This window comes from Sciurus carolinensis, chromosome 16, assembly GCF_902686445.1.
Source record: "Sciurus carolinensis chromosome 16, mSciCar1.2, whole genome shotgun sequence".
NCBI lineage: Eukaryota > Metazoa > Chordata > Mammalia > Rodentia > Sciuridae > Sciurus > Sciurus carolinensis.
Window position 1 is genome coordinate 41,231,226 of NC_062228.1, and position 26,894 is coordinate 41,258,119.

At 40.9% G+C, this 26,894-nt stretch overlaps 1 protein-coding gene across 1 annotated transcript in view; it reads left to right on the forward strand.

Annotated features, from left to right (window-relative positions):
• The first annotated feature begins 4,656 nt into the window (after positions 1–4,656).
• Gpatch1 (G-patch domain containing 1) overlaps positions 4,657–26,894 on the forward strand; it is a 45,399-nt gene continuing 23,161 nt past the window's right edge. The window contains exons 1-9 of the mRNA XM_047528969.1: positions 4,657–4,747; positions 13,376–13,510; positions 15,056–15,141; positions 16,463–16,623; positions 17,534–17,631; positions 20,101–20,159; positions 20,677–20,919; positions 22,021–22,168; positions 25,886–25,965. Coding sequence (XP_047384925.1) covers positions 4,675–4,747; positions 13,376–13,510; positions 15,056–15,141; positions 16,463–16,623; positions 17,534–17,631; positions 20,101–20,159; positions 20,677–20,919; positions 22,021–22,168; positions 25,886–25,965 — 1,083 coding nt within the window. The 5' untranslated portion in view covers positions 4,657–4,674. The remainder of the gene's footprint in view (positions 4,748–13,375; positions 13,511–15,055; positions 15,142–16,462; positions 16,624–17,533; positions 17,632–20,100; positions 20,160–20,676; positions 20,920–22,020; positions 22,169–25,885; positions 25,966–26,894) is intronic.

Below are 26,894 nucleotides of genomic sequence, written 5' to 3' on the forward strand. Positions count from 1 at the left end.
CACACAGGCTAGGTGCACACTTCACCACTGAGCTACACCCCCAGCCCTGTATTCTTTTGTCATGATATTATTTTCCTCAAATACATGTGATCCTTGGACATCTGTTCGTGCTGAGGCAGAGGCAGAGGCCATATCCATAGCACGTGCTCTGCATAACTGTGGGGAATGAAGGTCCGTTGACAGGTGTACCTAAGACAATTCTTTGTTGTTGTCGTTGGTATGCTAGGCCTGAGGCATGGTAAGCAAACCTTCTACCCCATACCACATCCCCAGCCCCATCACAATTCTTTAATGAAGTACCCAGAACCTTTTCCACTCTGGATTTAGTTGGTTCTAATCTTGAGTTCTCAGAGGTGACTGCTCTGATATTTTTAGCTACTGGTTTCTAGATCCTTTTTCCATGAATGAAATCTATCAGCTTTCCTTTTTCTAGGGTTCAAGATTTTTAGCTCCCTAGCAGCTTTGGGTTGTGCTGGGAATTGAACCCAGAGCCTTATGCATGCTAGGCAAGCACTCTACCAACTGAGCTACGTCCCCAGCTCTGCACCTTTTTTCTTTTTCTTTTTCTTTTCTTTTCCCTCCCTCCCTCCCTCCCTCCCTCCCTCCCTTCCTTCCTTCCCTCCATCCCTCCCTTTTCTTTCTTTCTTTCTTTCTTTCTTTCTTTCTTTCTTTCTTTCTTTCTTTCTTTCTTTCTTTCAGTACTAGAGGTTGAACCCAGGGATGCTCTACCACTGAGCTATATCCCTTCTTTTTTTTATTTTTCATTCACTAAGTTGCTGAAGCTGGCCTTGAACTTGCAATTCTCTTGTCTCAATGCTCCTGAATCTCTAAGATTTGAGATTACAGGTGTGTTCCACTAAGCCTGATCTTTTTAAAAAAAAAAAAAAAGGAAAAATGAGTTTAAAGCATCTAGATTATTTGTCCCTAACTCGTCTTTTTTTAAAATTTGTTCTTTTTAGTTTTACATGACAGTAGAATGTATTTTGCCATATCATATTATCACATATACATGGAGTATAACTTCCCATTCTTGTGGTTGTACATGATGTGGAGTTACACTGGTAAGTGTGTAAGTTACTCTGGTCATGTATTCACATATGAATATAGGAAAGTTGTGTCCAATTCATTCTACTGTCCCATCCTCATCCTCCCCTCCCCTCCATTCCCCCTATACAATATGGTGAACCTCCATCACTACCACCCCCACTCTCTTACCCCCTCCCCACCCAACCCCATCACCACCTTTTGTGAATCAGCATCCACATGTCAGAGAAAATACTTGACCTTTGTGTTTTGGGGACTGGCTTATTTCACTTAGCATGATAGTCTCCAGTTCCATCCATTTACTGACAAATGAAATAATTTCATTCTTATTATGATTGAGTAATATTCCATTGTGTATATGTATCATATTTTCTTTATCCATTCACCTATTAAAGGATACCTAGGTTGGTTCCATAGCTTAGTTATTGTGAACTGAGTTGCTATAAACACTGATGTGGCTGTATCTCTGTAGTATGCTGATTTTAAGGCCTTTGGGTATATGCTGAGGAGTGGGATAACTGGGTCAAATGGTGGTTCCATTCCAAGTTTTCTGAGAAATCTCCGTACTGCTTCCAGAGTGGTTGCATCAATTTGCAGTCCCACCTAACTCATCTTCTTATCTGCAGTTTCCCTGATAAGATTCTGATTTTGAAACTTCTTGCATGTCTGAATTAGAAAAGAAGCAGCCTTATTCCCCTTTTTGTTGATAACAACACAATACACAAACTGGTTTATTTTGGTTAGCAGTTCTGGTCCAAGGTTGAGGGACCACATCTGGTGATGACCTTCTTGTTGGTAGAGTCCCCAGGCAGCACAGTGCATCACATGGCAAGAAACAGGGACCATGTGTATGTGTCCTCTAGTGTCTCTGTCTCTTCCTATAAAGCTACCAGGATTCAACCACAGAGGCTCCACCCTATGACCTTATCTAATCCTAGTCACCTACCAAAGCCATTCCTCTAAATACCACTGTCAGATTAAGTTTCCAACCTCCAAATACCTCCCAAGGGGGATTAAATTCCAAGACAAGTTTGGAGGGGCAAACCATATCCAAACCATAGCAGAAGGGTATGTGGTACTTAGGTTATAACTGCTTTGCATAAAAAATATGATCTTTCTAGTTTCCCTCTTCCAAGAATCTGAAGTATTGGATTGTAAGTGACCAGATCCCAGATGAAGCATCCCATAGCTCTTTTGCAGACTCCCAGGAGACAGACAAGAGCCACTCCAGGATGAAGCTTCAAGGACTTGGGAGGGCCCTTGTCCCCTGGACCTTGATGGGCAAGAGTCAGAAGGGTTGATTATTACTATTTTACTGGATGCTCATTATTGTCGGGAATCTAAGTAAAATTCTCAATTATAAATGTATTGGGTGTTTCATGCCTCTTTATAAGCTATACACCATGAAAAAAATCAGTTTGAATAATTTAGAAATAAAATATGAACTTTCATGTTTTATGTGGATATATGGGTTTCCCTCAGTCTCCCTAGGAGTTGTAGTTCCAGGCATGCACCATCAAGCCTGGCCTTCCTTCCTTCCTTCCTTCGTTCCTTTGTTCCTTCCTTCCTTCTTGTACTGGAGATTGAACCCAGAGGCACTTTACTAGAGTCCATCTGCAGCACCCCCTCCTTTTAATATTGAGACACCTTCTCACTAAATTGCCTAAACTGGCCTCAAACTTGTAATCCTCCTGCCTCTGCCTCCTGAGTTGCTGGAATTGCAGGCATGTGCCATTGCACTTGGCATATATATATATATATATATATATATATATATGTCAGGTTTTTACTTCAACCTCACCCCTTACTATACTAGGTATCTGAACTTCATTTTTCTCTTCTGTGAAATGGAGTTTGGAGTGGGGTAATATTTGACAAATGTTTCTTTCTTTCCTTTTTGGGGAGTGGATACCAGGGTTTGAATTCAGGGCCACTCAATCACTGAGTCACCTCCCCAGCCCTATTTTGTATTTTATTTAGAGACAGCGTCTCACTGAGTTGCTTAGTGCCTCACCTTTGCTGAGGCTGGCCTTGAACTCATGATCCTTCTGTCGATCTCCTGTCTCAGTCTCCTGAGCCACTGGGGATTACAGGTGTGGACCACCGTGCCTGGCTCCCCCAGTTCTTTTTATTTTTTATTTTGAGACGGGCGTCTCACTAAGTTACTTAGGGCTTCACTGAGTTGCTGAGGCTGGCTTTGAACTTTTTTTTATTTTATTTTTTCTTTTTAGATATACATGACAGTAGAGTGTGTATTGATGTATTATACATAAGTTATACATGGAATATAACTTATTCTAATTAGGATCCCATTTTTGTGGTTGTACATGATGTGGGGTTTCACTTGCGGTGTATTCATATATGAACATAGGAAAGTTATGTCTGATTCATCCTACTGTCTTTCCTATTCCCATTCCCCCTGGCTTTGAATTTATAATGCTTTGGCCTCAGTTTCCCCAGTCACTGGGATTACAGGCATTCGCCACTGTGTCCAGCTAGTTTTCTGTTTCTTTCTGTTTTCTTCTTTTTCCCTCTCCATACTCCTTTCTTTCTCTCTCTCTCTTTTTTCTTTTTCTTAATTTGGTGGTGTTGGGGATTGAGCCCCGGTCTTCAAGCATGCTAGTACATGCTCCATCACTGAGCTATACCCCCAACCCTGTACTCTTCTCTTTTTTTTTTTTTATTTTTCTTTTATTATCTGCTTTTTTGTTTTTCTCTTTCAGCAAGTGCCCCCAGCTGCCTTCATGGGTACTTAGATTCCCAGGGTGTAGGAATCCTTCCAGAGATCTGGAGGGGTACTCCATTTCGGCAAATATAAATACAATGATACAGAATGTGTGTGTGTGTGTGTGTGTGCGTGTGTGTGTGTATGTGTGTCTGTCTATGTGTGTGTTCCCATCCACCTCCTTTTATTTGTTTTTGATACCGGGGATTGAACCCAGGGGAGCTTAAATGAGTCACATTCCTATCCCTTTTTATTTTTTATTTTGAGACAGGGCCTCACTAAATTGCTGAGGCTAGCTGAGAACTCGGGATCCTCCTGCTTCAGCCTCCCAGCCGCTGGGGTTACAAGGGAACGCCACCGCGCCCGGCCGCCTCCGTTTTCCCACGACACAGAGTTCTCAATCTTGCATCGCTTCCCACCTGCAGCAGCAAGTGAAATCACAGCGGGGTGAGCGACACATCTGCAAGCACACGAACTTTGCCGGGCCGTGTCTCGGCTGGATGGACAGTGGGGGTGGGACTGAGCGGGGCACTGATTGCTGGCGGGGAAAGGGTATCTGGAGTGACAGACCGGGGTTGGGGATGGGGACAGGCATCGCATAATGGAGAACCCGCCTGGCGGCTGGATAGTTGAGTGACTTCCACTTTCTTCTGGACATCTCCTCCTGATCGGCACATCGCAGACTTAGGATGGCAGACCAACGTTCCCAAATCCTCCAAGGCAACGCCTGCCTGGGTCCACTTTGCACTGGATGGGCCTAAGCAGCGAGTGGCAACGTGAACATTTTCCTGAACCTACTGGCGTAGCCTTAGAGCATCACCTCAGCCCGCGGAGGAGGAAGAGCGAAAGGCTTTTGGCCCGCTTCGGTTTCCGTAGCGAGGGGGCGGGGCCCGGAAGGGAGCAGGATGGCGGCGCTGGACAGTGACAGCGAAGAGGACCTGGTCAGCTATGGGACGGGCCTGGAGCCTCTGGAAGAAGGTGCGGACCGAATTAGCAGAACCTGGAGAAAATAGGCCGGGGGTCCAGGATTCGGGACGACAAAGTGCAGCGTGGTGCTGGGCCTTTGCTCTCTTGCAGTGGGCGCTGGGAACAGCGACTAGGGAGGCGTGCGCTGCGCTCTCGGGGTCTCACGTTCTGGGGGGAGCACAGACCCAGAAGGTTGAGAGATACAAAAATGATGAAACAACTCGTGTGTGAATGGGTGGTGATCAAGCAGTCTCTTCTTCCAAAGGGACGTTTGCGCTCAGTCTTGAAACTAAGGAAGAAACCAGCCATGGGAAGACCTGGGGGAAAAGCTTTTCAGGCAGATGGAACAGCAAGTGCAAAGACCCTGCTGGGGCAGCCAGTTTAGCAAATTGAAGAACAGGTAGACTGGTGTGGGTGGAACAGACAGCACGAGGCATAAACCAGTAGAAGGTGATGTCAGACCGGCAGGCAGGGAACCACTGGAGGGTTTTACACAGGGAGGGATGTGTACGTGTTGGTATTGGGAATTGAACCCAGGCCCCTTTTGACTGAGTTACATCCCCAGCCCTTTTTATTTTTTATTTTGAGACAAGGTCTCACTAATTTGCTTAGGGCCTCACCAAGTTGCTGAGGCTGGCTTCAAACTTGGTGATCTTTCTGCCTCAGCCTCCCATTACTGGAATTACAGGCATGTGCCTCTGCACCTGGCTCTATTTTAAATATTATTCCACCTTCTGCTTGGGGAATAGTCTGGTTAGGAGTGAGAAAGAGCTAAGCAGGGAAATTAGCGTTTTAAAAGGTTTGGAGGGCTGGAGATGTGGCTCAGTGGTAGAGCGCTTGCCTGTAAGGCTTTGGGTTTGATCCTCAGCATCGCATATAAATAAATAAAAGATTCATTGTCAACTAAAAATATTAAAGATAAAATAAAATAAAAGGTCTGGAGACAATGTGGGATGGACTGGAGACTTAACCATGGTGGTAGTAAGCAGTGGTCTGTGTGGGATATGCTTGGAAGGCAGAGCTGACTTGCTTTTGGAATGTAGGGATGAGGGCAGGATGAATCAAGGTTCTCTTCTATGTTTCTGTTGTGTTCCACCCAATAACTTGATTCGTTCAGCAAAACATGTATTGAGTGTCCAAAAAGGGCCAATGGCAATACTATCCCTGTGGGAAAGACAGAGTAAGTACGGTGAAGTCCTTGGGCCAGGTATTACTTGTGGATTTTCTATTAGTGGGGTTCTCTTCCCTCTTTGCCACACTGACAGGTTGGTTGTTGGTTGTACTTCTAGGAATGTTCCACTGATGCTCCTTTTATTACATAGAGTTTTAATCATTAGAAGATTCTGTCAAATACTATATCTACATATTTACTGGCTCTACATATTTACTGGCATTCTCTCTCTCCCTCTCTCTCTCTCTCTCTCTCTCTCTCTCTCTCTCTCTCTCTCACTCATTCACTCTTTGTCTCTCTCTAGCTCTCTCTGTCTCTCTCTTTATATATGTACATATATATATATATATATATTTTTTTTTTTTTTTGGTAGTGGGTATTGAACTCAGAAGTACTTAACCTCTGAGCCACATCCCCAGTCCTTTTTTAAAATCTCATTTAGAGACAGTCTCGCTAAGTTGCTGAGCCTGGTTTTGAACTTGTGATCCTCTTGCCTCAGCCTCCTGAGCCACTGGGATTATGGTGTGCACCAACTTGCCCTCTGCTTATAGAAGGCAGAGAAAGGTTAGTCTCCTGGATGCTTCTTAGTGTTTGAAGACAGCCCTTCTTTTCCTTTAAGACATCTCTGTTCCACACTCAACACCTCCAGTTCTGTGAAAAATTCAGTGTAAAGTCTCCTCAGCACTATTTTCAGAGCTCTTTTCCATATAGGCCAGACCTTGAGTAGAACAGGGCTATCACTGGTATTCCATCATTCTGGACTGTTCTTTATTGGAGACTCTTCTTCACTGGAGAGTTTCAAATCTAGTAAAGAATAAAATCATAAAGTTTTGCAAGTTCTAAAATGTGTGATATAGATGAGAAATATCCTATACAAGTCAATCTGAGAATCTCAGGAGGCAGGATGAGGGTCCTGTAAAGACTGGTTAGAATTTAGCTATGCAAGAGGACAAGGGTTAAGGATGCCTGTGTAAAGGTTACTTCAGCCATGTTAGGCATCTGTTCCTTTCATTCCTATATTTCTGGTCTCACAGCTGTTTCTTTGTGAAGTGACATCTTGTTAAGTCATCAATTATTTAACCTTTATTTTTCTAATTCTTCTCTTTCTCCTTTTTTGGGATGAAATCCAGGGTCTCTACCACTGAGTTACATCTCCAACCCTTTTTATTTTTTATTTTGAGACAGCTCTATTGTCCAGGCTGGCCTTGAACCTCCCAAGTGTCTGGGATTATAGGTGTTCATCACCACATCAGGTCCCATCCCTTTTATTTTATCTAACTATGCTGCCAGCCTCAAACTTGGGGATCCTCCTGCCTCAGCCTCCCAAGTAGCTGGGATTACATGATTGTCTACCTACCATGCCGGGCTCTAGTTCTTCTTCTTTTGATGGTGCACAAAAAAATTTGAAATGAAGGTTTTTATTCTAATCATGCATTTCAAGTGGAAGGAAGGGACATTTGATTTGTAGATTTTTTTTGGTCTGGTCTAGAAACATTCTTTAATTTCTTAGTATTAACTTTTTTTGAGGATTGATCATTGTTTTCCTGTTTCTTTCTTTTTTTGGTGCTGGGGATTGAGTTGAGGGCCTCCTGTATGCTAAGCACACACTCCACCGAGCTACATCCCCAGCCCGATTCATTGTTTCCCAAGCACTTTGAAGCTTAAATGCACTCTGACTACATTTTACAATATAGCACACTATAACAATCACTTTTACTCTGTCTTTGAAGTTTTAGTGACAGGTTAGACAAACATTGATAGAGGAGGGCCTCCACACCTAAATTAAAGTCACTGGTCCTGAGAGAAAGGTTTATTTGTTAAGAATTAGCCAGGGGACTGGGGTTGTAGCTCAGTGGCAGAGTGCTTGCCTAGCACATGTGAGGCACTGGGTTCAATCCTCAGCACCACATAAAAATAAAGGTATTGTGTCTATCTACAACTAAAGAAATATTGGGAGAGAGAAAAAAAAAAAAAAAAAAAAAAAGCCAGGGAGCTTAGTGACGGTGACCAGCATGAAAGGAAAAGGGTACCCAGTACTTACCTGTTCTTTCTTAAGACATTTTCACTTGGTTCCAGAATTCTCATGTCCAGCTCATCCTGTACCCAGATTAATTTTAAGGCTGTTTGCCTCCTTGGTGCTGTGACTCTTATGCTTAAAACTACTTGTGACTTCCATCACCCAGAGCATATACCATACACCTTGCAGCACCATATTCAAGATCCTCCACACCGTCTGCCCTTCTGGTTCCATCTTACACTTTTCCCTGCTTCTCTAGTCTGATTGGACTGCTTTCTCAAGGTACCTAACAAGCTACACCCACATCCCAGCTCGCCTTATTATATCTTCTCTTTGCTGATGGGTGTTAATGCTTCTGTTGGAAATCACGTCTTTATCTGCAGCTTTCTAAATTCTGCTTTTACCAGGCATGATGATACATACCTATAATTCCAGCTGTTCTGGAGACTGAGGCAGGAGGATCACAAGTTCCAGGTCAACTCTGTCTCAAAATAAAATTTAAAAAGGGCTTGGAATGTAGAATGTACAAAAGACCCTGGGTTCCATCCCCAGTTCTGGGAAAAAAAAAAAATCTGTGCATTCCTAAGGGTGGCGAATGTGGTCCTTCATGTTGTCAGAAACATGCAGTACATGCAGGTCTCTTCTGTTGAGCTCTGTTTAGTTTTCCAGTCCAGGGTCTAGAACCAAGATGCTCAATGCAAGGCCTTCAGTAAACTTTTGATCACAAGTAAGTAAGGGACAGTGTGGGTGGCATACCTGACCTGGGGACAGAGCTGAAATCTGGTTCAGCTTTGTGCTTATTAAGTGTGGACTCCAGGGCAGTTACTTAATCAGTATCCTTATCATTATATAATAAATGAAATAATTTATCATATCTGATATGGAAGGAATTCATTGTTATTATTAGCAGTAATCACAGCAGGGCGTAGCTAAAATGCCACCTCCTTTCTGGAGTTTTCCCATCACTGTGGTTAGAAGTGGCGCCTTCTCAGGAGCCCTGTGGCACCTAGTTGACCACACTGGTTGACCCTCATCATCTGTCGCCATAGGTCCCACTTAGTTGTCTGCAGATTGTATCTCTCTTTCCAGATCAAGAGCAGGAGAACAGTGCAAGACTAGTACCTAGCCCTGGTAGGACCTGCCCTTACCTTAGCCCAGGTGTTCTCAGCTGGGGTTAATTAGCAATATCTGAGCTTGGTGTGGTGCACACCTGTAATCCCAGCAGCTTGGGAGGCTGAGGCAGGAGAATTGTGAATTCAAAGCCAGCCTCAGAAATTTAATGAGACCCTAAGCAACTGAGTGAGACCCTGGCTCAGAATAAAATATAATAACGACTCAGTGGTTAAGTGCACCTGGATTCAATCCCCAGTACCAAACAAACAAACAAAAAATTAGCAATGTCTGGAGATACTTTTTGGTTGTTATACTTATTGGGGTGGCGGGGTGGGGGAAGCTGCTACTGGCATCTGGTGATGTAGTCCAAGGATGCTGCTAAATATCCTAAAGTGCCCAGGATATTGCTTCACAATGAAGAATTATCTAGCACAAACTCTCAATAGTGCAGAGGTTGAGGGCTGGGGTGTGACTCAGCAGTAGCAAGGGTGAGGTACTGGGTTCCATCCCCAGCACCACATAAAAATAAATAAATAAAATAAAGGTATTATGTCAAACAACAACTAAAATATAAATATATATAAAAAATACCATGCCGAGATTGAGAAATTCCAACTTAGCCAACAATCATGAACAGTTGCACATGTGGTAATGGAGTGTGTATACTGTATTTCTAAGAAATGGTGAAAATCTTGGATTAGGGGACCCAAGTTGTAATTTGGTTCTTTAGGGTGAAAAAAAGACATTGCAGCTGACATTCACTGAGCTTCACTATGGTCAGGTACTGTGCTCATCCGTCTACACACTTAATCCTTATTATCACTTTACAAAGATGGGATCCATTGTTACCTTCATTTTACAGTTTTGGAGACGGAGGCTTAGAGAGATTAAGTAATTTTCCCAAGACCACAATACTAACAAATAGTGGGGTAGAGGGATTTGAACTCGGATTTCCTGATTTTCAAACCTGAGCTTCTGTCTGCCCTGCTACTGTTAAGGTTGTACTCCAGGAATGACCTGGACTTTCATAAGCCACAAATAAGAATTTAGGACTATGAGACTGGAAGCTCCTTTACTTTTTGTCTTCTATTTTTTGTTCCCAAAGTAGGAACAGCTGGGCATGGTGGCACATACGCGTAGTCTCCAGTACTTAGGCTGAGGCAGAAGGATCACTAGAGCCCATGAGTTCAAACCAGTCTAAGTAACATAACAAAACCACATCTCAAAAAAAAAAAAAAAGTAGAAACTGACTTAATTATTGTCGTTAATAGTGGTCTGTGTGCCCATGTGCTCCTCAACACATCTTATACATTGTATGTAATAATGATAATAATAGTAATAGCAGCTAGCAATTTTAAAGTATTTATTGTGTGTTACTTTTTTTCTTTTTTTCTTTTCTTTTTTTTTTTTGGTACTGTGGATTGAACCCAGGAGAGCTTAACCACTGAGCCACATCCCAGATCTTTTTATGTGGTTTGTTTTTTTTTTTTTTTTGAGACAGGGTCTCACTAAATTGCTTAGAGCCTCAGTAATTCCTGAGTCTGGCCTCAAACCTGCTGTCCTCCTGTCTCAGCCTCCCAAGCTGCTGGGATTACAGGCGTGTGCCACCATGTCTGGCATGTGTGTGTTGCTCTTCTTGCTGAGAATTTTATAGGCAGGCATTATTTAATTTGCACATTCTAAGAAATAGCCATGTCATTTCCTTTCTATAGATGAGGAGATTGAAGCACCTAGGAGGTTAAATTGACTGAAGTCTAGCACCAGTGAAGATGGAGTTGGCTTTAAGATGCACAGCACTGTGACTCTCAATTCCTTTCCCTTAATTGACCACTGAACCTATTTTCTGTTCTTTGAAAACAAGTTGTTGTTTTAAAAAATTTTAAATAAATTCAGAATTCTCCAATTTTAATTGGAGTCAATAAAATTAGGCAGGAATTCTTGACATATACTTGAAGCCATAAATCTACGGAATTTTTAGCCTAGGCTAAAATGTATTAAATGCCTTTCACTTGAATGATGTAAAAACCCAGCTCTTTTCGACAAAGTTGGGAAAGGAATAAGCTTAAAGAACCATAACTGTGAAATAAAGAGATTCCCAGAAATTAAGGAAACCCTTAAGACTTGGGGAAAATGGAGCCAGGTGTGGTGGTGCACCTGTAATCCCAGCCACTCTGTGGGTGGAAACAACTGAAGTATGAGGATTGCAAGTTCGAGGCCAACCTCAACAAATAATGCCACTGTCACTGTAGCATGTCGCCTTCTTCATTGCCAGGAGGTTTCTCTCCCAGCTGTTAGAACCCCCCCAGTATAATTTGTTTTTTTCCTATAAAGGAATTTAATGGGAAAAGCAGGGCATTTTGATACAAAATTTCTAATGTAAACTTGATAAAATATACTGTTCTCTGAACCTTATAAGCTAGTAAAAGTCTAGAGAGAAGAGGTGAAAGACCTCTACAATGAGAACTACAGAACACTAAAGAAAGAAATTAAAGAAAACCTTAGAAGATGGAAAGATCTCCCATGTTCTTGGATAGGAAGAATTAATATTGTCAAAATGGCCATACTACCAAAAGTGCTATACAGATTCAATGCAATTCCAATTAAAATCCCAATGACGTACCTTACAGAAATAGAGCAAGCAATTATGAAATTCATCTGGAAGAATAAAAAACCCAGAATAGCTAAAGCAATCCTTGGCAGAAAAAGTGAAGCAGGGGGTATCGCAATACCAGATCTTCAACTCTACTACAAAGTGATAGTAACAAAAACGGCATGGTATTGGTACCAAAATAGAAAGGTGGATCAATGGTACAGAATAGAGGACACGGACACAAACCCAAATAAATACAATTTTCTCATACTAGACAAAGGGGCCAAAAATATGCAATGGAGAAGAGATAGCCTCTTCAACAAATCGTGCTGGGAGAATTGGAAATCCATATGCAACAGAATGAAACTAAACCCATATCTCTCACCATGCACGAAACTAAACTCAAAATGGATTAAGGACCTCGGAATCAGACCAGAGACCTTGCATCTTATAGAAGAAAAAGTAGGTCCAGAGCTTCAACATGTCGGCTTAGGACCAGACTTCCTCAACAGGACTCCCATAGCACAAGAAATAAAAGCAAGAATCAATAACTGGGATAGATTCAAACTAAAAAGCTTTCTCTCAGCAAAGGAAACTATCAGCAATGCGAAGAAAGAGCCTACAGAGTGGGAGAAAATCTTTGCCAATCATACTTCAGATAGAGCACTAATCTCCAGAATCTATAAAGAACTCAAAAAACTCTACACCAAGAAAGCAAATAATCCAATCAACAAATGGGCTAAGGAAATGAATAGACACTTCACAGAAGAAGATCTACAAGCAATCAACAAACATATGGAAAAATGTTCAACATCTCTAGTAATAAGAGAAATGCAAATCAAAACCACCCTAAGATTCCATCTCACCCCAATTAGAATGGCGATTATCAAGAATACAAGCAGCAACAGGTGTTGGCGAGGATGTGGGGAGAAAGGTACACTCATACATTGCTGGTGGGGCTGCAAATTAGTGCAGCCACTCTGGAAAGCAGTGTGGAGACTCCTTAGAAAACTTGGAATGGAACCACCATTTGACCCAGCTATCCCACTCCTTGGCCTATACCCAAAGGACTTAAAATCAGCATACTACAGAGATACAGCCACATCAATGTTCATAGCTGCTCAGTTCACAATAACCAGATTGTGGAACCAACCTAGATGTCCTTCAATTGATGAATGGATAAAGAAACTGTGGCATATATATACAATGGAATATTACTTACCCATAAAGAATGATAAAATTATGGCATTTGCAGGCAAATGGATGAAATTGGAGAATATCATGCTAAGTGAGATAAACCAATCTCAAAAAACCAAAGGACGAATGATATCGCTAATAAGTGGATGATGACACATAATGGGGGGTGGGAGGGGTTAGTGTTAGGGTTAGAATTAGGGTTAGGGAGGCGGGCAAGAATGGAGGAAGGAAGGACTGTATAGAGGGAAAAGAGGGGTGGGAGGGGTGGGGGGGAATGGAAAAAATAACAATGAATCAAACATTACCCTATGTAAATGTATGATTACACCAATGGTATGCCTTTACGCCATGTACAAACAGAGAAACAACATGTATCCCATTTGTTTACAAAAAAAAAAAAAAAGTCTAGAGAGAGCAGCTTAATTTAAATGGTTATATTTGAAGTTGTAAGAATTGAACAGCTTGGTGTCAAGAAATGAAGTTTTCCCTGAAGTCTTTCTAACTCACTATTATCTTCCTTTTCGTTCAAAAAACATTTCTTTTTCCCTTCAGGTGAAAGACCAAAGAAGCCAATTCCTCTTCAGGATCAGACTGTCAGAGATGAAAAAGGAAGGTATAAACGATTTCACGGAGCCTTTAGTGGAGGGTTCTCCGCTGGGTACTTCAATACTGTTGGCTCTAAAGAAGGTATGATCTCTCTACTCACAGCTATTCCATTGCTAAAGCAAATGGCTTAAATATCATGAGATTTCCCTCTCTTGGCTTTTCAAGTAAAGTTCTTCAAATGTTTTGTGTATACACTGTAGAGTTTATATTCTTTGAATGTTTGTTTACTTGCATGTTGTTCATTGACTGCAACCTGAGGATGAAAGTTGTTGTTGTTTTTGTTGTTTTGAATGTTTTAGTTATACATAGTAGTTGGGTTAATCTGGACAAACTTATACATGTATGGCATTCTATTTCAATTCATGATCCCCCCCTTTTTTCCTCCTCCTTTCCCTCCTGTGCTCCCTGAAAGAATTTTTTTCCACTTTGGAGAAAAGTGGTACATTCTAACCAGATGATTAAACCATAATAAAGACTTTGTTTCATACTGTGTCTGGCCATGTACAAAGTACCCTCACAGGGATTCACTGAGTTAATCATTGATTGTCTCACCTGACCCAGTGAATAAGGAGGACAGGTGTCATAGGTGTTTTATAGATGGGGCCATCAAGGGTTGGGGAGGTTAAGGAGTCAGTCTTGCATCATAGCTATCTGGGGAATCACCAGTGGCTCTGTTGACACTAGGGACCTCAGCATGACTGGTTACTACTTGCTCTCCCTCCAGAGAAAAAAATCACTTAAAATTTTCACATATAATACAAATCATTCCATATTGTTTAAAGTATTGCATATGTTCTTTGTTGTTGTTTTGTTTTTGTTTTTATTTTGGATACTAGGGATAAAACCTAGGGCCTTGTTCATGCTGAGCAAGTACTCTACCACCAAGTTACACCCCCAACCCCATATTGTTTCCTTCCCTCCTTCCCTCCTTTCCTTTTCCTTCCTTCCTCCCTCCCTCCCTCCCTCCCTCCCTCCCTCCCTCCCTCCCTTCCTTCCTTCCTTCCTTCCTTCCTTCCTTCCTTCCTTCCTTCCTTCCTTCCTTCCTTCCATTTGAACCCAGGGTGCTCTACCACTGAACCACATCCTCAGTTCTTTTTTGTGTGTATGTGGTGCTAGGGATGGACCTCAGTTCTTTAGATTTTTTATTTTGAGACAGAGTCTTGCTCAGTTGGTGATGGTGGCCTCGAACTTGCAATTGTCTTGCCTCAGCTTGCCAAGTAGCTATAAATTGCAAGTTTACAGGTGTGGGCCACCTTGCCTGGCAGAATTTTATTTCTTTTGTTTCCAGTTCTTACAGGGAGACCTCACTGTATTCACTAAGATCTGACAACAGGGACTCTAAGGATTAATAAGAACTTTGTTTGCATAATTATGTCTTTATAAGCAGTGTGATGGGCGGTAGCTGAAAGTTTATAGTTATTGTGGTGGACAAATGGGGTAAACAGCAGGGGATTGATAAGCAGTAAAGACTGCCTCACAGGGAAACAGCCTCTCTGAAAGCCTCTCTGAAAGTTTATAGTTATTGTGAGTTTCAAGTCTCTATATGTTACTTAATTATTTAATTATAAACCAAAATATTATATAGGATCATAAAGTTCTAAACTTTTTTTTTTTTTTTTTCCCTAGGATGGACACCCTCTACTTTTATATCTTCACGACAGAATAGAGCAGACAAATCTGTTCTTGGTCCTGAAGATTTTATGGATGAAGAGGTGGGTGCTCAAAACTAAGTACTGATTCAGTGGTGGGGTGAGTGTGATTGGTTGTTGTAGTATCTTCCCTCTCCCAGAAAGTTCAATGTGTGATTTCCTCTGTGTTTATAAGGCTTTATCTTTTAGATATTTGCACTGTAGTGCCCTGTACATCAATGGATCTCCTTCATCATAGCAGCATCTTATACTGAGGCTAGTTTCTGAAGTCAAGAGTATAAGGATAAAGTCACATACAGGCATATTTACTCAAAAAGCACCAGTTTTCCCCAGAGCACAGTGTTCATGTGCTCAGCCTGTGGTTTTCCACAGTGACTTGTACACTTGGTGCAGTTTAAGGAACAGTGAGCAACTAGACTAAAATTAAATGTCTCTCACCTTAAATCTTAGGCATGAATTCATCCATAATAAAGATTAAGTAAAATAAATAAAGCAGCATGCTGTAGGCTTCAGGGAAGAGGAGAGGGAGGTCTCTTTTGTCTTAGGAATAACATAGAGTTATAAGGAAACTCATCCCACACAGCAAGAAGTCTAGATGTCATAGGCCCCTGGCTCTCTTCTAGTCATCTGCATGTCAGGTCCTCGTGCACCTCTCCTCATGGTTTCAGTGTGGCTGCAGTATTTTCGGTTGGCACATCCAGTGTGACATTATCCAGTAGAAGGAGGTCATTCTTCCTGGTAACTTTTCCTGAGAGCAAAGAAAAAAGTTTTTTGGTGTATTTTCCTCACATCTGCTCAGTTTGATTATTTTACCTGCCCGTTCCTAAACCTGTCCCTTGTAAGGGAAACAGGACCAAAGTGACTGCCTTAGCTAAGACAGGAACCCCTACTCATTAATGCCCTCCCCTACACTGGGCACACCACTCCTGAAGTGCTTGGTGACCTGGACAACCTCAGAGCTCTGCAAAGACGAAGGGGCAGTGGATGTTGGATAGGCAGCCACAGCATCTGCTCCAGAAAATGCAAACGGGCTCCAGGCCTGGCACATAGGCCCTTACAAGTGCCTACTGTCTGAGTCTAGGCTTTGCCCCTTCACACTGATCTTTGAAATATTCTTGAGAAGACCTTGCCCTCTACTTCCTGTCTTTCCAGTGTGTGGTGTCTGTTGTGCCCCCACTGAGCAGCCGTTTTCGAGCTGTGTCCTTGGCTATTAGCCTTTCATCATGTGAGGATAAGCTTCCTAAGTCAGTGTGAAGTCTGTCACTCTGCTGTTCTTGAGCTAAACTTTGTGCACAGTTTTAAGTTTTCTTTAAAGAAGAAATAAAGCTATGTGATATATCATGTTTAACCACTTTCCATATAATTGTTTCATATTCTTTTAAAGGATCTTAGTGAATTTGGGATAGCACCTAAAGCAATTGTTACCACAGATGATTTTGCTTCAAAAACCAAAGATAGAATACGAGAGAAGGCCAGACAATTGGCAGCAGCTACGGCCCCTATTCCTGGAGCTACTCTGCTTGATGACCTCATAACACCAGCAAAGTGAGGAAAATTTAATTCTGACTCTTCTGCTCTTGGCATCAGTGCTTTGCATATGTGATTATCTTAATTAGGTATAGTTTAGTCATAAATAAGAGAAATCTTCTGAGACTAGAAGTCTAAGTGGAAATAGGTTTTAAATAGGTGTGGTGGTGAACGCCTATAATCCCTGCTTCCTGGGAAGGTGAGGCAGGAAGATTGCAAGTTTGAAGCCAGCCTGGGTAATTTAGTGAGACCCTGTGTCAAAAAAAAAGGAGGGCTGAGAATGTAGCTTAGTGGTGGCTTCCTTCCCCCACCTCCTTAGCCTTATGGGCTCTCCCCTGTCTGCCTCATTCTACCCTCTCTTTCTATATACTCCTTGTTCTGCTTCTGGGCATGTGGCCTGATATGGAAGCCACAGACATTTATGGTTTCCCAGGCCACATGCTTGACAAGGACCATGTACAGTCCCTGAGTGCCCATTCCAAAGGTCTGGGAGAGAGGACATCTGATTGACCTCCCCATTTGAGGTGTGCCCCCTCCAAGCCCGCCAGCTGTAGCTGGAGCAGCAGGACCTTGTTGTTCTAAAGGGAACCAGGGAGGAGCATAGACAAGACAGGGAGCTGGGCCAGAATTCAGAAGTTGCTTATTTCATACTGTTGCTAATGTTGTAAAAAGAAGTTAATTTTCGGGGGGTGGGAGGGAGGCAAGAATGGAGGAAGGAGGGACTGTATAGAGGGAAAAGAGGAGTGGGAGGGGTGAGGGGGAAGGAAAAAATAACAATGAATCAAACACGATTACCCTATGTAAATGTATGAATACACAAATGGTATGCCTCTACTTCATGTACAAACAGAAACAAGATGTATCCCATTTATTTACAGTAAAAATAAATTTATAAAAAGAAGTTAATTTTCTATGCTTGATATCTTAGATTATCTGTTGGTTTTGAATTACTAAGAAAAATGGGTTGGAAGGAAGGACAAGGAGTTGGTCCTCGTGTAAAGAGAAGGCCACGCCGACAAAAACCTGGTATGTATATAGATTATCATTAATTCTATAGCATGCTTTTTGTTTGTTTCTATTTGTTTTTTATTTATTTTATTAAAAAAATTCTTTTCATACATGTATATAGGGCGATAATGTCTGTCTCATTCTACTGTCCTTCCCATTCCCACCACCCCACCCCTTCCCTCACTTCCCTCTGCATAATCTAAAGTTCCTTCATTCTTCCCTACCCACCCCCCACTATGGATCAACATCCACTTATCAGAGTAAATGTTTGGACTTTGGTTTTTTGGAATTGACTTATTTCACTTAGCATGATATTCTATAGTTTCATCCATTTATCCGCAAATGCCATCATTTCATTCTTTTTTAAGGCTGAGTAATATTCCATTGTGTATATGTACCACATTTTCTTTATCCATTCATCTGTTGAAAGGCATCAAGGTTGGTTCCATAGTTTAGCAATTGTAAATGGAGCTGCTATAAACATTTATGTGGCTGCGTCACTGTAATATGCTGATTTTAAGTTCTTTGGGTATAAATGGAGGAATGGAATAGCTGGGTCAAATGGTGGTTCCATTTCAAGTTTTCTTAGGAATCTCTGTAGTGCTTTCCAAAGTGGTTGCACTTATTTGCAGTCCCACCAGAAAGAATGAGTGTACCTTTTTCCCCACATTCTCATCAACACTTATTATTGCTTGTATTCTTGATAATTGTCATTTTGACTGGAGTGAGATGAAATCATAGTTTTGATTTGCATTTCTCTAATTGCAAGAGATGACGAACAGTTTTCATATATTTGTTGATTGTTTGTATTTCTTCCTCCATGAAGTGTCCGTTCAGTTCCTTAGCCCATTTATTAATTGGGTTATTCCCATGCTCTTGGATAGGCAGAATTAATATTGTCAAAATGGCCATACTACCAAAAGTGTTATACAGATTCAGTGCAATTCCTATTAAAATCCCAATGAAATTCTTCATAGAAATAGAAAAAGCAATCATGAAATTCATTTGGAAACATAAGAGACCCAGAATAGCCAAGGCAATCCTTAACAGGAAGAGAGAAGCAGGAGGCATCACACTACCAGACCTTAAACTACACTACAGAGCAGTAATAACAAAAACGGCATGGAATTGGCACCAAAATAGCCATGTAGACCAATGGTGCAAAATAGAAGACACAGAGACAAACCCATATAAATATGGTTATCTCATACTAGATAAAGGTGCCAGAAATATACATTGGAGAAAAGATAGCCTATTCAACAAATGGTGCTGGGAAAACTGGAAATTCATATGTAACAAAATGAAATAAACCTCTGTCTCTCACGCTGCACAAAAATCAACTGAAATTGGATCAAAGACTTAATTAAGCACTAGAACAGAGACCCTGTGCCTAATAGAAAAAAAAGTAGACCCAAATCTTCATCATGTCAGCTTAGGACCTGACTTCCTTAACAAGACTCCTAAAGTGCAAGAAGTAAAATTAAGAATAAATAATAAATGGGATGGATTCAAACTAAAAAGCTTCTTCTCAGAAAAGGAAACAATAACGTGAAGAGAAAGCCTACAGAATGGGAGAAAATCTTTACCACGCACACGTCAGATAGAGTACTAATCTACAGCTTGCTTTTTAACAGCTATGTGTTGTGAAAAACAAAATTTGGGGGCTGAGTGGTAAACTTTTTTTTTTTTGTACTGGGGATTTAGCCCTAGGATGCTTAACCACTGAGCCACTGAGCCACATCCCCAGCCTTTTTTATCTTTTATTTTGAGATAGGGTCTTGCTAAATTGCTTAGGGCCTCACTAAATTACTGAGGCTGATGCTGATCCTCCTGCCTCAACCTCCCGAGTCCCTGGGATTATAGGTGTGTACCACCACACCTGGCTGCTTTTTATTTTGTATTTTATTTTATTTATTTATTTTTGAGGTATTCAGGATCAAACCCAGGGCCTTATGCATGCTAGGTAAGTGCTCCATCACTGAGCTAAATCCCCACCCCTTTTAATTTTATTTCAAGACAGCCTGCCAGGCTGGCAGGAGGCAATCCTCCTGCCTCAGCTTCCTAAGTAGCAGAGATTATAGTTGTGTGCTTACTGTGCCCAGCATAATATGCATGTAAAATTAAGCCTTTTTATGTATAATGCACAAGAGCTTCCTGAAGTGTGGTAGTAGTCCACATTCCCACCAGCAGTGTGTGAAAGTTCCTATTTCCTTTGTCAAAGTTTAACATAATTTTCTATTTTTCCTTGTCCTCAGTCTCCCCAGCTGGATTGAGTGAGCTCCCCAAAGGTTGCAGCCTTTTCCTTTGGTTCTCCCTGGTGCTGGTGCAGCAGTGGTTACTCACTGTCAGGGTGCAGGTATAGGTCACGGTCCCCTTGTGATCTACTCTGATCCTCAAGTACAGCCGTGTATCTGGGAAGAGTGTCAGTGAGTTGGGTTTTTTATTTTCAGTTGCTCATGACTATTGCCTTTGAAATCTCTTTTATAGACCCTGGAGTAAAAATCTACGGCTGTGCATTACCCCCTGGAAGCTCTGAAGGTTCTGAGGTATTGGTTCAGTAGAACCTGTTACTTTACAATCATGAAATTTTAGGGGCAGAAACAACTTTAGAAATAAGTCACATCCCATTACCATGAAACACTCATGATTATGTCAGGTGATGTTTTCAGCAACACGCCAGCAGCATAGGTATCCCATGTCTATTCAGATTCTTTAAAAAAAAAACTTTTTTTGTAGTTGCAGATGAACAGTATGCCTATATTTTGTTTATTTATTATTTTTTTATGTGGTACTAAGGATTGAACCCAATGCCTCACATTTGCTAGGCAAATATTCTGCCCCTGAGCCCCAAACCCAGCCCCATGTTCAGATTCTTTTAAAATGGAGTTGTTTGCATTACTATCATCTGTTCAGGGACGTGATTTAGTCATTTGTGCCAGCATAAATGAGAGTTTGGCAATTGTTCTGTTTGGAGTTAATCACTGCATTTTAATATAGTATTTCATGGGTTTACTCTGTGCCGTGCAGTGACTCACATTAATTCCACTTTAAACATGGATATAGGAAGAAGATGATGACTACTTGCCTGATAATGTGACCTTTGCACCCAAAGACGTCACACCTGTGGATTTTACACCTAAGGATAATGTACACGGACTGGCTTACAAGGGCCTGGATCCCCACCAAGCACTTTTTGGAACTTCAGGAGAACATTTGAATCTTTTCAGTGGAGGATCTGAGGGGACCAGCAATCTTCTTGGAGATATTGGACTGAATAAAGGAAGAAAATTGGGAATTTCAGGCCAGGTAAAAGTGTGTGTGTTTTTTAAAGGCGGAAACACTGACAAATGAGTGTACTTTCCATGTTACACTTACCTCAAAATCTGAAGACGTTGAAGTGGTTATGTTTTGCACAGAGATTTGCAATGCACACCTTCCTGACCCCAATAATGTTCTTGGTGGGTTTGTGTGTTGCTGGGGATGAGGACTGCTTGTCTACCCTGGAGAGACCAAGCATAAAATCACTCTTACTGTTTAGGTTTAGTGATCATCTAACTTCAGTTGGCTTCTCCAAGTTTATATCTAAACTGTACTACCTCTTACACTCTTTCCTAGTGCCACATGCCTTAAATCAGGAACCCAGACATAATTTTTATTTGGAGACATGCTTTGTACTTTTGGGAAGTTTAAGAACTTTCACTGATTGCTCATCTTCTTCAAATTGTTCCGTAGTTTCTTTCTTAAAATGCACTTAGAAAATGTTTGCTTTGTTATTTCAATATTATTTTTACTTTATGTGCATTTTCTGCCAATTCTTTTTTTTTTTTTTTTTTTTTTTTTTTTTTTTTTTTTTTTTTTTTTTGCGGTGCTGGGGATCGAACCCAGGGCTTTGTGCTTGCAAGGCAAGCACTCTACCGACTGAGCTATTTCCCCAGCCCTCTGCCAATTCTTATAACAAACATGAACTTATCAGAGGCTGTCTCCCACAAAGATTAAGAGTTTTTATGGCTGTTATTAGATTGGTAGTGGTCTTCAAACCCTGGCCACTAGCACTGACCCCCAGCCACAGTGATTAGGAGGTGAACATTTCGACCTTTCTTCTCTTGGTGGCCCTGTTTCTGCTCTGCTGAATTGCTTTGCTGTGTTCACCATTCCTCTTCTCATGCTGGACCATGACCCATGGCTACCGTGGGGGCTGGAGGACAGCTCCCACACTGTAGATGTGGCATTTACTTCTGGTCACTTTTTCCTAAGACGCTTGAGGCTGCATTAATCTGGGGCTCCCATTTTGCTTCTCTCTTGGTGATCCTGAAGTGCTAATGTAGTACGATCAATCACATCCTTGAAGTAGTTTTATCCTTTGATGCAGATATACACCCTGCTCAGTTTGAACCCTGTTTTTTGAAGGCTTTTGGTGTGGGTGCCCTAGAAGAGGAAGATGATGATATCTACGCCACAGAAACTCTATCCAAGTATGACACTGTTTTAAAGGATGAGGAACCTGGAGATGGACTTTATGGCTGGACAGCACCCAAGCAATACAAAAGTCAGAAAGGTAATTCCACGACCCACAATCAATGGTAGGACCATGTATAAGGATCTTGGAAACAAGAGATTGAAGGACTGTACTAGATTGCCCATCTCCATGGAGTAGGGGATTACTGATCAGAGATGTAGGATGAGAAATAAATGGGAGAAGAGAGACCCACTGTGGCTTGTAAGAAAAAAGTAGAGTTTAGACAAGGCCAAGGCCAAAACTGGCAATCAAATTGGGGCCTTTGTGGGGAAGGAGAGGTCTGGGATCAGAGATGGAGTGAATGTGTGGACAGGTGCCCATGTTGCTGGTCAGAGCTGGCAGCGGGTCAGGGGGACACCCTTGGAGCTCAAGGAACTGGGTAGGTGGCCAGTGTAGCCCAACTCAAGTGGCAGGTCAGAAGGCCAGGTATGGGACCAGATGTAGGTACATCTATAGTTTACAGTAGTAAAGAGCATGGTGCCCCGCCTGCCTCCCTGCTTGAGCCCCTGCCACTTAAGGGGTTCTCACTGATGTCAGAGATGGACATGTTTCTATACAAGGTGAATCTCAAGTCAGAGTTTATGGTGATTCAGATCCTATGATTAAATTAATATTTCAGTTTATCTTTCCAGAAATGGTACAAGAGGGTAAACAGTGTGGAGTTAAAGTATCGGTAGCATGTACTTTAGAGTCAATCAGACCTGAATTTGGATCCCGTCTCTCTATTGCCCAGCTCTGTAGCTGTGTGACCTTGGGCAAGGGTCCTGACTTCTCTGAGCATCAGAGTTCTCCTCTTTAAAGTGAGGTTAAAATCCATTCTGGAGGTTGTTGATTAACAACATAACTGGGCATAACTGGGTATCTGGCACACAGACCCACAGACTGAATAAATAGCACCTGTTATTTCCTTGGTTATAGGTACAACAATATCAAGTAAGTCAGGAGGTGAGAACTGAGATAAAGCAATCTATTCAGACATGTTGGCTACAGTCAGATAAAGTTTGATCTAATTCTTGTCAAATATATCTTTAAGGGTTGAGAATGTCACTCAGTGTTTGAGTGCTTGCCTAGCATGTGTGAGGCCTTGGGTCCAATCCCTAGTACCCTAAACACACACACACACACTCACTCACCTCAAATCTCTCCAATTTTCATGTTGAAGTAATCTAAGTATTACAGAGGAATATATGAATGTGAGCATCAGCTCTCGAAGTCATGTCTGCTTTACATTTCTAGAAGAAAAAGAACTGGTGTACACAGTTTTTAAGTTTATATAAGGTTAGAAACACAAACACAGGACAGTCTGCCTGAATTCTAGTCCTGGCTCTCCCCATTTATTAGCCGCAGCCTTGGGCAACTTATGTAACTCTCTGTGCCTCCACATTCTTGTCTGGAAGATGAGATGACTGTGACATACCTAGCTTATGGAGGTGCTACTATACATAAAGAGCTAAGAACAGGCTGGCACAGAGCAAGCTCTGCTTAAGTGTGAACGGCCACTAGTGTCATCGCCACGTAAAGAACCTATGGTTTGGGGCTGGGATGTGGCTCAGCGGTAGAGCACTTGCCTACCATGTGTGAGGCACTGGGTTCAATCCTCAGCACCACATATAAATAAACAAATAAAATAAAGCTATTGTGTACATCTGCAACTAAAAATATACATATATTTACGTATATATAAAAATATATATATATAAAATACATATGTATATATGTACACAGGACACCAGATGGTATGCACACCAGGGTTAGTAGGCATTACCTCAGGGTGGTAATTAGGCTACTTTTGCTTACTAGTAGTTTTCTGATTTTTCTACCAAGATCATAAATAATTTTCATAACTTGAAAGATGATAACATATTAACACTAATATGTTATCATACTATATTATTATTTTATAATTATATTAAATATATAATTGCATGTCAATTCATATTTTACATTATACAGTTATCAATATATTAATACTTTTAATATGCATGCTATTTATATTATTTAATCATATAATATGTTAATTTTTTTTTCATTTTTAAAAAATTCATTTTTATTGTAAACAAATGGAATACATCTTGTTTCTCTGTACATGAAGTAGAGGCATACCATTTGTGTAATCATACATTTACCTAGGGTAATAGTTTTTGATTCATTCTGTTATTCCCCCCCCCAATATGCTAATTATTAAGTATACTTAGAAACTGGTAGGGGAATGAAATTGATACTATTCTATATATTAATCCCAATTAATTATTAATCATATTAATTATAGCAATAATTAATATATGTAATTAACTAAATCAGTATATAAATTCTATAATATTTAATAGTATATAATAACATACATATTTAAATCTGCCTTTTTTTGTGTGTGTGTGTAACTGGGGATCAAACCCAGGGCCTCAAGCATAATAAGCAAGCACTCTTCCACTGAGTTACACCCTCAGCCCCTTAAATCTGCCTTCTGAGCCAAATCTTTCACTCTTTGCTTATACAGCACCCCTCCTCTGCGGATCCTGGAGAGCACCTCCCCTGAGCTCTGGAGCTTCCCCTGTATGTCTCATCTTTGGCCCTTCTCCCACCCCCAAGGCCACAACATCTATAGTTTTGACTGTATGGTTGTTTTCACTGAGTAAATCTATCTTCATTTTACCCAACAATCTCCATGATTGACTTTTAAATTGTTCATATTTTTTCCATTGTCTGTAGGTCATAATGAATATTTTTGTGGCTCTATCTTTATACACATTTGTTACTTCTTCAAAATTCTTCAGAATAAAACAGTGAAAGTGAAATATTTGGATTTTAAAAGAATACAAAATTCCAGGGAAGTAAAATTTAATACCAAATTGTCCTCTAGAATTTTAAGAACTAAGAGAAAAGTTTAACTCACTTGAAGTGCAAAATGATTTTGTGTGGAGGGTAATTACATGGTGGTGCTGTATTATCAACTGCTCAAAACCTCAGCTCACCTGCACTGTCGGGTGGGCATGCTTTGGGACTGAACACTTAGCTTAGGTAAGTGTTCAAGGTTGTCCTGTAGAAGGGGCTTTTGGTATAAAAAAATGCGGCTTGTGTAAATAGACCTTTTGCCATAATCACTTTGTGCAGTGAGTCCTTGAGAATCAAAGGACCTTTGTCAATGAGATTGTCTCCATGACTAGTTGACAGTCCCCTGCTCTGGGTGTGGAAGGTGTTGGTCATTCAGTTTCTTCAGTTTGTGATCTTTATCTCCTGTTAGAATTTCATTTGTGAAACAGACAAAGTACCTTTTAAGTTGTGCTCAGGTTAGATTACTGGCTGACCTGATTATGTTGTCTTTTGTAACTTACTTGGATTTGTTGCTAAGGAAATTGGGGTAGCCACCTTGTGGGTTCTTTACTTGATTTTAGAGATTACTCTCACAGCCAAGATTTTTTTATTTTTACCCATACTTGTCCTCTTAATGGTTTTTCTTGAGGTTTTTACTTCATAGAGTTATCTGTAGGCTCAGGACCTAAGGTCCTTTGTCTTGGGAGGTCATATCCTCATGTCTGGGTAATTAATCAGCCATGGGCGGTACAGGTTGGGCCACCAGTCACTGTGTCAACAGAGGTGTGAGGGCTTTCTGTGCCATTCTGTTTTCTCCTTATTGCTACCTTAGAGTGATAACACCTATGACATGTATAATTTATGTTCTTGGAGATAAGGAGCTCGTGTCTTTTGTCTCACTCTAATTGCCTGTACTTCTGGAATTAATCAATTACATCATTTTTGTAGAATCAGAGAAAGATCTTCGATATATTGGCAAAATTTTGGATGGATTTTCCTTGGCTTCTAAATCTTTATCATCTAAGAAAGTAAGAACACCTTTTTATTTAAAAATTTCTTTATTGATTTGGTCCTTAAAATATTTGCTACTGAGTAATCTGAATTATGATATTATTTGAAAAGATAAGAACATTCTGGATTCAAAAAGCAATAGTCTAGTTACTAGAAGTTGTCCAGAAAAACATGTTCTGCTTTAGAAAGGTCAATCAGTAGCAATGTTGTGTTCAAAATATCCAGTTGCTAATCTTTTAAAGTATTGGACACATACAAGCTGCTATTATTACCAGAAATGTCAAAAAACATTAAGGGAGAATGTAAGGTTTTTACATGTATGAAGAGGAAGAGTAATTTTAAAATGGTTTGACGTACTCATTCAACTTTGGGTTCAAGGATAAAAAGGATTGGACTTCGGATGTGACTCAGTAATAGAGTGTGTATATGCATAAGGCCTGGGGTTCTAAATAAATGCATACAGATAGACAGGAATAAATCCCAGGCTCAAATAGCTCCCATTCAAAGAAGAAAATACCATACACCAGTCCAGTGTGCACCTGGGCCTAAGTGCCATAGCCAGAAAAGGGCCAGGGCTTCACCTGCTAGAGTTCAGAGTTGACTCACTTCCCACTTTCTGGAAGCTACAAAATCTAGAAAACAGCTGGGTATTGTGGTGCATACCTATAATTATAGCTGCTAGCAGGCTAAGGCAGGAGGATCGCAAGTTCAAGGCCAGCCTAGGCTACTTAGCAACATCTGTCTTACAATAAAATTTTAAAAAGTACTGGGAATATAGTTCAGTGGTCAAGCACTTACCTAGCAAATGGGTTCAATCCTCAGTACAAAAACCAACAACCAAACACACAACAAATCTAGAAGATAATCCAAAGATCTGTTAATATGTGTTTATTATTATACCAAGAGTGAGATACTTTTTAGTGCAATTATTTAAAAATATCTAATA